General features: G+C 49.5%; 1 protein-coding gene across 4 annotated transcripts in view; it reads right to left on the minus strand.

Moving 5' to 3' along the window:
• The window catches only part of RILPL1 (Rab interacting lysosomal protein like 1), a 44,410-nt gene that overhangs the window by 30,502 nt on the left and 1,263 nt on the right, over positions 1–12,645 (minus strand). For all 4 annotated transcript variants that reach the window (XM_023647285.2, XM_023647286.2, XM_014742216.3 and 1 more), the window contains exon 2: positions 6,760–6,910. In XM_023647285.2, coding sequence (XP_023503053.1) covers positions 6,760–6,910 — 151 coding nt within the window. The remainder of the gene's footprint in view (positions 1–6,759; positions 6,911–12,645) is intronic.

Below are 12,645 nucleotides of genomic sequence, written 5' to 3' on the forward strand. Positions count from 1 at the left end.
CTTCTATTGTTGCCCTCCAGCTGACAAGACAGATTTCCGAAAACCAGGGGCTGGGAAGTGCTTTTTAATCTGGAAACTTCCAGGGAGTGGAGACAGGAGATCACCAAGACGGCTCTGAGCGCAGCCCCAGCATTAATCTCCAAGAAAGCAACACTGTCCTACACAGGGCCGGCTCCTCCGAGCAGCTGCCCCACCCCACTCGCCCCATCGCACAACGGCACCCCTGCACCCTCAGTCTCCCCTAGGCCCCAGCCCACTGCTCATAGTGGCATCTGGCACACAGTCTAACTTAGCAGGCTCCACTTCTCCTGCGGACCCCTCTGCCCAATGTCTGTTCCTCTCACAGGTGGAAGAAACACTTTTGTCCTTGCTGTGTTCCCATGGTTTCCCATGCAAAATAAAAATAAAAGGCATGCCTGGCATCTGCCCGGGCTCTTCACTAGGATGGGGGCTGCTGCTGAGCGGAGCAGCCCAGCCTCCCCAAGCTAACCATTTAGGAGCCAGCGCCACACGGATGCCAATTAAGTGCGCCTCCCATCAGGCAGGGCGGGCTGTCTCATGACAAGCCCGGCGGGGCTTCGGAAAGCTGAGGCAAAGCTCTCCCACACAGAGCGCGCTGCGTGCACACAGATGCAACGATGTGCAAGGGAGTGGCTCGGGGCCTTTGGGTCCACGCCTGGGGGCCCTGAGGCCTCTCAGGCATCTTTGGGGCAGGCAGGGGAGTTCCTGGGTCACCCCAGAGGCCTCCGGGTGCCCTACAGAAATGTCACAGACAAAAAGATGGCTACAGGTTCCTCAATCAGTTCAGCATTGTTACCAAATGACCCAGCAAGGCTATCCCTGGGTATATACCCCAAAGTGCTGAAAACACACATCCACACAAAAACTTGTACCAGAATGTTCATAACCGCATTAGGCATAACGGCCAAAAGCTGCAAACAACCCAAGTGTCCATCAACAGAGGAACGGATAAACAGCATGTGGTCCATCCACACAATGGACTAGGAGTCAGCCATAGAAAGGAATGAAGCACTGACACCTGCCGCAATCTGGATGGACCTTGAAAACATTATATTAAGGAAAAGAACCCAGACACAAAAGGTCACATATTATATGATTCCATTTACAGGAATTGTCCGGAACAGGTAAATTCATAGAGGCAGAAAGTAGATTAGTAGAAAGCGATTATGGCCGGGGGTGGGGCAGGAGTGGGAGGGGTTGGCTAATGATAGTTAAAGGGTCTAGTGTTTCTTTTTAAGGTGACAAAAATGTCCTAAAATTGTGGTGATGGTTGCACAACTCCGTGAATATACTAAAAACAACTGAATTGTGCAGTTTCCACAGGTGAATTGATGTTGCAATAAAGCTCTTATAAAACAGGTAACAGCAAACGTTTATCTAGTGCTTATTATGTGCTAAACACTTTACACGTATTACCTCATTTAATCCTCATAATAATACCCACTTTTTACCGTGAAGAGGCTGATTTACGGAAAGGTAATAATCTGGCCAGGGTTGGAATCTAGCTGAGCTGAGATCTGAAGCCTCTGAGTTCAAGGTCTGAATTCACGTGACACTGCTTTGCAGTTCTTCAAAAAGAAAGAAACAGATGTGTACTGATGTGGAAACTCCGTGAGAGAAGACTGAGTGAAACAATCAAGGTGCGCCGTATCCAATGAGGCATCCTGGACTGGCGCAAGGAACAGAAGGACGTGGATGTAAAACCTGGCGGATCCGAATACAGCCTGCAGGTTAGCTCCCAGCAACATGCCCAGGCAGGCTTCCGCATCCTGACCAGTGACGGCGGTAACGTGAGATGTTGCTATTAGGGGAGACTGCTGACAGCTCTGCGGGAACTCTCTGCACTGTCTTTGCAACTTCTCAGTAAATTAAAATTATCCCCAAATAAACATCTATCTTAAAAAAGGAAAAAAAAATCGACCCAAGAACTAAAGGGCAGAACAGTTTAGAATAGATTACCATTTGTGTGTGGGGGAAAGGGATATCCCCCTTCTGCATTTGTGTAAACATGCACATTTGAACATACACAAAATATCTGCAGAAAGACACAGAGTGAGCGGTCTCCGGGGCTGCCTCTGGGCAGAGCGCTTGGCGCGAGGGAGACCGAGTGTTCACCATAACCCTTTGCATTGTTTGACTTAAAAAAAAATCATGTTTATATTTAAATTTTTAAAAAATTATTTTTATTATTATTTTTTCCTAGAAAGTAAAACATGGAAAAAAATAACATCAACATCCTCAGGTCTTAAGGCAGAAGGACAGTAGGGCAGGGGCTTTAAAATCCCCCACGCTCAGGTCTCCTTTTTTTTTTTGATGAAGATTAGCCCCGAGGTAAATATCTGCTGCCAATCCTACTCTTTTCGCTGAGGAAGACTGGCCCTGAGCTAACATCCGTGCCTATCTTCCTCTACTTTATATGTGGAATGCCTGCCACAGCATGGCTTGCCAAGGGATGCCATGTCCACACCCGGGATCCGAACCGGTGAACCCGGGGCCGCCGAAGCGGAATGTGCGCACTTAACTGCTGCGCCACCAGGCCAGCCCCCAGGTCTCCTTTGATGAGAGAAAATTTTAACCAAAATGCCTCAGTAAGTTTTTGCTGTTGTCCAGTTCTCCAGCTGTATGCAATTGACTGCCTTCTTACACATTTTTGAGGGAGGAAATTCAAATCTCACCCTTAACTGAGTCCAGTTCTGGGGTCCTTGGGCAGGTATGCTGCATGGTGCATGGGTGCACGCCTGCGTGTGTGTGTGTGTGTGTGTGAGTGTGCATGCGTATACATAACCATCCTCAGCTGCCATGTCCGCCTGCTGGAGCAGGTCCATCTCTCCGGCTATTCTGTCTGCCTTTTGTCTCCCTGGGCTCACTGGGCCAACAGTTCCAGGAGCTGGGGCTGGCGCCTGACCTCTCACGTGTGGACCTGGGGAGGGGCAGGCAGAGGCATTGACAGAGTGCACCGGTGTGACTACTCCACTGATTGTGTTCTAGATATTTACTGTTATTTTCTGCTTTATTCCATCAATTACTAAGTGAGCCATGTTAAAATCTCCCACTATGATAGTGGATGTATTTCTCTTTTAATTTCTGCCCACTCTTTAAATTATTATATTAAGGGCTGGCCTCATGGCCTAGTGGTTAAGTTTAGTGCACTCTACTTGGGTGGCCCAGCTCTGTGGGTTCAGATCCCAGGTACAGACCTACACCACTCACCGGTGGCCACACTGTGGTGGTGACCCACATACAAAATAGAAGAAGACTGCCACAGATGGTAGCTCAGAGTGAATCTTCCTCAGCAAAAGAAAAAAATAAAGAAAAGAAAAGAAAGAAAGAAAAATAAACAAATACTTATATTTAAAGTGCACAACTTGGTGGTTTTTAATATATTCACAAAGTTATGCAACCATCACCACTATGTTTTCATCACTCCAAAAAGAAACCTTGTACCCAGAGGCAGTCACTCCCTTTCCCAACCTCTCTCTAGCCTTTGGCAACCACTAATCTACTTTCTATCTTTATAGATTTGCCTCTTCTGGACATATTTCTGTTCACTTGAGCTTTATATATTTTGAGGCTAAATTACTAGGTATGTACAAATTGAAAACAATTATAATTTCCTGGTAAATCACTCTTTATCATTAAAGAGTAACTTTCTTTATCCACAGTAATGCTTTTGCCTTAAGTCTGTTTTGTCCCACAATCGTCTAGTTACACCAGCTTTCTTTTGGTTGGTGTTTGCGAGGTGTCTCTTTTCCCAGTCTTTTACTTTCAATCTTTATAAGAGATGTCTCATAAACAACATATATTTGAATTTTAAAAATTCTTTCTGATAATCTCTGTCTTTTATTTAGAACTTTTAGTGCATTTACATTTAATATAACCTCTGTCATAACTGTTTGAATCTCTCATCCTATCATCTACCCCTCCTGTGCTCTCTGTTTCTTACACTCGCTCTGTTTGGTCTTCTCGTCCTTCTTGCCTTCATCTGAGGGACTCAGTGTGTACTATTATGATGCTGTGATATTGTGATATAATAAGAAATATATATTTGGTCTTTGACCCCAGTTCTTGGCACAAGAGCTCCTAAAACCCTTGTAATTTCCTGAGTGATAGGGGTGAGAGGAGTGTCTTTTGTTATTGATAACAAGCCCCTTTTGACGATGTCTCAGTTTATGTTAATGAGGTGTCTCTTGGTGGGCCCCTAGACAGCTTCGGGATGGGGGCATTGGCAGGAAGACCGAGGCATGATTAGAGTCGGAACTGTCAACCCTACCCCCTGACCTCTGGAGAGGGGAAAGGAGCTGGGAATTGAGCTAATCACCAATGGCCAACGATTTAAGCAATCATGCCTACATAATGAACATCCATTAATCCCTAAACAATGGGATTTGGAGAGCTTCTGGGTTGGAGGGTGACACACCCCAATTCCATTGGGACAGAGCTCCTGCGCTTGGGACTCTTCCAGACCTCGCTCTATGTACCTTTTCATCTGTCTCCTTTCTAATATCCTTTGTATCCTTTATAAACCGGTAATAGCAGGCAAAGTGTTTCTCTGAGTTCGTGAGCCGTTCCTACAAACTACTGAACCTCAGGAGGGAGTTGTGGGAACCCCCAACTTTGTAAGCAAGTCGGACAGGAGAGTGGGTTTCCTGAAGACCGGCTACTTACACCTGGCCTCTGATGTGGGGCAGTCTGGTGGGCCTGAGCCCCTAACCTGTGGGGTCAGAATTGAATTAAACTGTAGGACGCACAGTTGGTGTCTGGGGAGTTGGAAAACTGGTTGGTGTGGGGGAAAACCCACACACGTTTGGTGTCAGAAGTACTGTGAGTAGAAAAACAGTTTCCTTTAGCCACGCACTTCTGCCCCTGCCCCTTTGGCACTGCAGGAGGGAGATTCAGGCCCTCACATGTGCCTCTCCGCCTCCAACCTGACACAGTCCAGAGCGCCAGGCACAGAGTGACAAACAAGCTTACAAAGGGTGACAGAACGAACAGCCCTCTGTCTGGAACTGTAAGCGCCGGGGCACTGGAATATCAGTGGCCCCATCCCTGGGGCTGGGCATGATTCCCACCTCCTTGTCAGACTGCACCACATGTCTCTGGGAGCCCCCAATCAAGGGGTCCCAGAGAAATATAAGCCTTCCTTCATGGGGCTGATTTCAGCAGACCTGAGTTCTAGTCCTGACTCTGCCACTAACTTGCTGTGTGACCTTGGGCAAATCACCGCCCCTCTCTCAGCCTAAGTTTTCCTCATCCACTCAATAAGGAGGTTGGACTAGATAACAAGAACTCACAGTAATAATAGCTAGCACTTGCTGAGTGCACGTACCAGGTACTATTCTAAGCAGTGTACACGTATTAATACATTTAACCCTCACCACAACCTTAGGAGGGAGATATGTTTATTTCTCCCATTTTTACATGGGGAGCAACTCAGGCACACAGAGGTCAAGTGGCTTGATCAGGGCCACTCAGGAGGGAAGACCTGGGATTAGCATTCAAACGTGGGCAGTCTGGCTCTGAAGCCACTGCTCATAACCACCAAGACTTTTGCTTTCACTGCAATAATTACATCTCAACAAGGGAAACCCAAGGAAAAGAGAATTCCAGCACCTGGATCAAACACTTCCTTTTTTCTGGGTCCCTACAGTCCTTATCAGTGCGCTACTTTATTCTCACACAGTTGTAACCACAAGTTCTGAACTTCCCCAGGCCCCAACAAAAGTCCATCGCCCACCCCATCCAACACGAGGAGGGGCTGGTGTGGGACCACAAGGAGCTCTCCCAGACTGAAGAGACGGGGATGAGATTCCCTGGGGTGAGCCACAAGAGGCAGCCTACGACTGGGAAGGGGATCGCGGGGGAGAGCAGAGCCAATGCAGCCCAGGGTGCCCAGACCAGATCCCTCTCTCTGTCTTTGCTTCCCCAGCACCAGCAGTGGGCCTGGAGTGAAGGTTCTAGATCACCATTGGTAAGATGAATGACCACTGAGGGGCTCCAGCGCCATTCAGACCTGCGTCACCATCCTGGCTTGCTCATTGCCACATGTGTCCCTGTGACGAGTATCTCAAATCTCTTCCCAGCACACCTGGATACCATCCAGACCTTGGCCTCTAAGGGACTATGTGATCTGACCCCTGCTGACCCCTCTGACCTCATCTGAATCCACCCTTGGCCTCGATCACCTTCTGTGACACTGGCCTTCTTGGTTTTCCATAAACAGACATGCCCCAGGGCCTTTGCTTCCCCCCAAGCTATCTGCACGGCTCACTCTGCCACTTTATTAGGGCCCAAACGTCACCTCGTCAGAGGCCTTTACTGGATCTAGAGAAGCCCCCCACCAAGTCACCTTTATCACGGCCCCCTGTTTTAGTTCTTCCATAGCACTCGTCACCGTTTGGAACTGCCATCTACTCGTTTGTTTACATCTATATCACCTATCTCGTCCACACTAGAACATAAGCTTCATGAGGGCAGGGTCTTTGTCTTGTCCAACGTGCATGCCCACTGCCTAGAAAAGAGCCTAGAACAGTGAGGAATCTGTACCAATTTGTTGAATGCACCTCTCAGTTTCAGCATCTGTAAATGAGGCTAAACAATGTCTCTCAGGCAGAGTGACAGTGACAAGGGGGGACGAAGGCTCTAGCAATTAGAAGCACTGTGACCATTACCGTCACTGACGACGCGGGTGACGCCAGCGGGAACCGCCTGCCCCTGACCTCCCGTGCTGACCCCTCTTACCTTCATGCTTCTGGAACTCCTCCTCGGAGAAGCTGACGTCCTTGTGGGAGAGGTTGGTCATGAGCTGTTTGTTCTCCTCCTGAAGCTGGGCGATCTGGGAAAGCAGGTCCTGTGCCTCCCCTCGCCACACGTCCTCCACCAGCTCCAGCTCCTGCGAAGGCGACGGCAGCGTGGGGTGACAGCGGCTTCACCCCCCAACCCTCGGGAGCCACTCGGGGTCACCGGTGCTCTGGGTCGTCCCCTGCCCCTGAGAACCAGGCCTCGGCAGTGAGCAGACAGGCCACCATGAGCCCACGTGCGACTCTGCGAGAAACAGAAGCGCCCTTCCTCTGGGCAAGGCCTGCGTTTACGCTGTGAGGACCTGGCCGGGTCAGAACCGCCCCAGGGACAACCACGGGGCTGGAACCGCACCTTTAACTACGCAGACGGGGAGAGAGTGCATGAGCAGCCCGGGCTTTGGGAACCCCCAAATTCCCAGCCTCCCGGGAGGTCACGTCCCTGATCTTTCAACAGACCCTCAGTGGGGACAAACCTCTCCCCAAGGGAGAAAGAGGCTGCAAAGACCCCGGGATGCCACCCGGCCCCAGAGTTCTCTGTATGTCTGACACAGGCATCTCTTCAAGCGGTCCTGGGCAACTCACTTTACAACTCTGAGCCTCAGTTTCCCTTCATTGGGGAGCCCAATTATGAAGGCTCACAGGCTTGAGGTGAGGATAGACCTCAACCATCAGTCTATTAAAATTATTTTGAGGAAGGCTGTAATCAGAGAAACAGATAACAAGTGTTGACAAGGATATGATGAAATGGGGGGCATTCCCGGTGAGCATGGAAAACGGGGTGGCCGCTGTGGAAAGCAGGCTGGTGGTTCCTCAATAAGTTAAATGCAGGCACCATACAACCCAGCAATTCCACTCCCAGGATCTGCCCAGGAAACATGAAAACAGGTCTGCACAAAAACGTGTTCACCAGTGTGCAAAGCAGCACTATTCACAACAGCCCAGAGGTAGAAAAAATCCAGAGGTCTATCCACTGACGAACGGGTGAACAAAATGTGGGCCATCCAGACAACAGAATGTTATTCAGACAAAGAGGAATGAAGCACTGACACCTGCTACAACCCGGATGAACCTTGAAAACGTCATGCTAAGCAAAAGCAGCCAGTCACAACAGGCCACATATTACATGATTCCAGCAACGTGAAACATCCAGAATAGGTAAATCCATAGAGACAGGAAGCAGACTGGCGGCTGTCTAGGGCGGAGGGTTGGGGCGGGACTGAGGCGTGACTGTTCAAGGGTATGGGTTTTCTTTCTGGAATAACGAAAATGTTCTAAAATTAACTGTGGTGATGGTTGCACAACTCTGGGAATGTACTAAAAACCGCTGAATTGCACACTTTCATTGGATGAATTGTACAGCATGTGAATTATATTCAATAAAGGTTATCAAAAAAAAAGGTACGCGTAAAACCATAAACTCCACAGCATTATGGCTGCAGCCTGTATGGATGGCGGTTTACAGCGTGGACACTGGAGCCCGTTGACCCGACTTTGAATCCTGTTTCCGCCACTAACGAGCTGATCGTGGACAAGTTATTCAACCTCTGAGTGCCTTGGCAATGAGGAAAATAGTGCAGAACGACCTCTGAGGGTCGTCGTGAGGATGAAAGGGTTAACACATGTCAATGTCTGGAACAGTGCCCAGCACCCAGAATGTGCCACAGACGTGTTTGCTGATTTCTGCTCCTCCTGCAGCCCATCCCGAGGCGGCCCCGGTGGCCGGACGTGCTGCGTCGCCTCTGTTCATCTTTTAAATAAGTCCCTAAATCCCCTCGCCTTTGTCGGGGAGCCTGCTGCGCTGGGGAAATGAGAGGTGACAACTAAGTGTGCGCACAGGGCTTCAAGGTCACCAGGGGAGGTGAAGGGCAGGGCCAGAGGGCGGAAGTGGTGGTGGAAGGATGGAGTGGGCATGTGACCTTCTCAAGCGCAGGCGTGGCCGGAAGCAGAGTCAGGCTCTTCCAGCCCATCCTTCTCTGCTCCCGCCTGGTGCGGGCCAGGCACACGGAGGGCCCCAGCAGGGCTCAGTCATGTGTAACTGGCTGGGGGAGGCAGGACAATGGCCCCCAAAGACGTGCACATCCAAATCCCTAATTTGACTTCACATGGCAAAAGGGACTTTGCAGATGCGATCCAGCTAAGGACGCTGAGATGGAGAGACTCTCCTGGGTCATCCGGGTGGGCCCAGTGTAATCATAAGGGTCCTTCTAAGTGAAAGAGGGAGGCAGGAGGGTGAGGGTCACAGGCGACATGGCCACACAAGCAGAGGTCAGAGTCCGGGATTTGAAGATGCTACTCTGCTGGCTCCAAAGATGGAGGAAGGGGCCAAAAGCCAAGGAGTGTTGGTGGCCTCCGGAAGCTGGGAAAGGCAAGGAATGGATTCTCCCCAAAAGCTACTAGAAGGAACGAATTTCCTGACACCCTGATTTTAACCCAGTTAAGACCCATTTCTGACTTCTGACCTCCAGAACTTTATCTGGTATTATCTATATTGATATTAATATATTATCCAGTATGATAATAAATTTGCGTTGTTTTGAGCCAGTAAGTTTACGGCAATTTGTTATAGCAGCAACAGGAGATGAATACAGACTTTAACCCTCAGTTCTTTTTTTCTTCTCTCAGTGAACTGAAGTCGATGCTGGGGGAGCTGGTTCTTGCCTCTGAGCTGACCACAGAGAATTTAACCTTGCCTCCATACCAGCTAAAAAGGCTCTTCCAGGAAGTCACCCCTGGTTGATCGCCTTCTTTGCCTTGTCTCAACACTAATAGCCTTCAGACTCCTTACACTGGCCTACAAGGCCCAGCATAACCAGACCCCTGGCCCTCCCTGACCTCATCTCCCACTCCTCCTCCTCACTTGCTCTGCTCTAGCCACACTGGCCTTCTTTGTGTTCCTTGAACACACCAAGCTCATCCCTACCTCAGGGCCTTTGCACTTGCTGTAGCTTCTGCCTAGAATGCCCTTCCTCCAGATCTCTCCATGGCTGGCACCTACACCTCATTCAGATCTCAGTTCAGATGTCACCTCCTCAGGGAAGTCTTCCTGACTGCTCCATCTAACAGATCCCCACCCTGGCCAGTCTCTTTCATATGTCCCTGTTTTATTTTCTTCATGGCACTTATCATAAGGGGAAATTTTTAAAACTTTAAAAAAAAAACTATTCCCTCACACTAGAATTGCACCATTCCACAGAGCAGCCCACAAGCCACGTGTGGCTGCTGAGCACTTGAAATGTGGCTGGTCTGAACGGAAACACGCAGGAAAGGTTAAATATGCACTGGATTTCTGAAGACGTAGGAAAAAAGAATGAAAAATATCTCAATAAATTTTTTTGTAACTATGTGTAGTGATGGATGTTAACTAAACTTACTGCGGCAATCGTTTCACGATATATACATATATCAAATCATTATGTTGTATACCTAAAATGAATACAATGTTATATGTCAATTATATCCCAAGAAAAAATTTTTACATTGATTACATGTTGAAATATTTTGGATACGCTGATTTTGATACAATATGTTATTAAAATTAACCTTAGCTGGGTCTTTTTATTAATGTGACAAGCCACATTACATTTCTCTGGGACAGCACTGCACTAGAACGTCTGGTCCATGAGGGCAATGACCTCATCTGTGGTCACTGCTGTCTCCCCAGAGCCGAGAACAGTGCCTGGCTCACAGATGCTCAATAAATCAATCTGCTGAATGAATAAATGAATAACATTTACTGTTTGCATTATAGCAACTGTATCTGCACAGCCACCACTTTCTGAAGCCTCTTGGTGTGTTTTTCCTGTCTTCCCAATTACCCAGTGCTGCCCGAGAGGAAGACTGGCATTCCTTTTCTCTGCATTGCCCACGTCACCTACGACACACGTTGCACGCTGTGGCTTGTCGATGGGGTTGCAGACTGAGCAATCAGGTAGAACATGATAAGACTATGGCCTGGGTCTGAGTGATGAGCAGAACTGACTGAATCTGGGGGTCTGCTGGGAGGAGGAGTTGAGGGAAGAGAGGGTGCATGCTTTACTGGAGCCATATTTGTTGAAAGAGAGAGTGAGGAATTAAGGAACGAAGGAAGGAGGGAAAGAACAGAGAATAAGCCCAAGAACATGCTAAGAAGATTTTTGTGGAAATAACACCTTGAAGAGCCTTTGAGACTACAGGGGAAAAAAATCAGAGAAATCTCTTGTTTCTCAAAATACAAAGTAAAGGAGCCTGGGGCTGAGATACAAAAAAAAAAAAAGGATTTTGTCCTCTGATTTCTCAGGGATCCTTAATGTTTACAAACAGCCCTGGCTCTGGACACACTGGGGTTTCCTTCCCGGCTGACAGCATTCCAGAAGCGACAAGTGCAGCTGGCTGAGAGTTCCACCCGACTCCGGGCCTAGTGGCCTCCGATGGCTCCCAGGGGTGCCTCCCAGCCTGGTGGCAGCAGAACTAAAATGCCGGGGGCGGGGACACGAATGCCAGGACTTCCGTGTGACGTGGGCTAAGCCCCCTCGTCCCTGTTAAGAAGAGGCAGCCACGTGAGAGGATGGCAAGGTCCCTTCCTTCCCTGACCCTCTAGGAGAGACGGAGGGATGTGGGGTGGGAGCAGGGGTGCCCGCGATGGGGGTGGGTCCCCAATGTCAGCCTGCAGGCACCTCAGTGAACGTCCCGCAGGCCTAAAAGCAACAGGCAACACCTAGCAGGCCCTCGCAATGGGCCGGGCTCTCTCCTGAGCACTTCACACATATTAACTCTCATTCTCACCACAACCCCACGAGACGGGTACTATTATTACCCCCGTCTTACAGCTGAGGAAACTGAGGCACAGAGAGGCTGGGTGACCTGCCCAAGATCACACAGCCCAGGAGGGGTAGGGTTTGAAACCAGGCTGTCTGGCTCCAAAGTCCCCGCTCCTGGGAAGCTTGACATTAATTATAGGGCTGGGCATTTTCAAGCTCCCAGTGTGATCTTGGAAATGTTGCCTAACTCTTGGGAGCTTGAGTTTCCTTCTGACCCCAGGGCAAAGGGACCTACGAGGACAAACACAGTCAAACCTGGCCAACACTGGCGCTCTTAACCACCCGTGGATCTGCCCTCAGGGTGAGACTGGAGACACAGCCTGGGCCATCTTCCTTGAAAACACATAGACCTCAAAGAACACGATAGGTGATGGCCTGCCAGGGAGGTTCAGAGAGGCCAAGGGTATTTCCTGAGGCCACACAGCAAGCCAGAGCCTGCTCAGGCACTCTGAGCTCCCAAGGAAAGGCGTTTCCTCCCATTCTCAGTCTGAAGGGTCTGACAGGAGCTTCCCTGGGCTGAGGTTACAGCAGGAAACCACACATCTCCCACTTCCTTCTCCTCAGACACCTAGTCTGGACTCCTGGCCCAGTGGGGAAGCCCTGGTTCATGAGCCCAGAGAGATTCTTGTTCGCAAGGCACAGGCTTAGCTCTAACGCTGCCCCAGATCACCCCCTTCCCCAAATCCACACAGGATGGGGAAGAAACGCTGGAATGACTCTCACTGCGGGTGGGACTCTCTCAGCACTAACTCGGCAGGAATCTCTCCCCCTCACTCTGACCCTCGGTTTCTTCATCTGTAAAATGAAGATGATAATTCCTACCTCACATCATTCTCTGAGGATTAAAGATAAAACCAGGGGGAGGCAAACACTTCGGAGTACAGACTAATATCTAGAAGGAACCCTGGGAAGCAACTTGCAAGCAGGAACCCAGAGACTGTGGGTCTAGGAGCTCAGGGGCTGGAGGTCACACCCCCTTTGCTGTGGGGCGTTCCGCGGTGGGATGAAAAGAGGGGCCTGGTGTCACATCT

Source organism: Equus caballus, chromosome 8 (assembly GCF_041296265.1).
Source record: "Equus caballus isolate H_3958 breed thoroughbred chromosome 8, TB-T2T, whole genome shotgun sequence".
In the NCBI taxonomy this organism is placed as follows: Eukaryota; Metazoa; Chordata; class Mammalia; order Perissodactyla; family Equidae; genus Equus; species Equus caballus.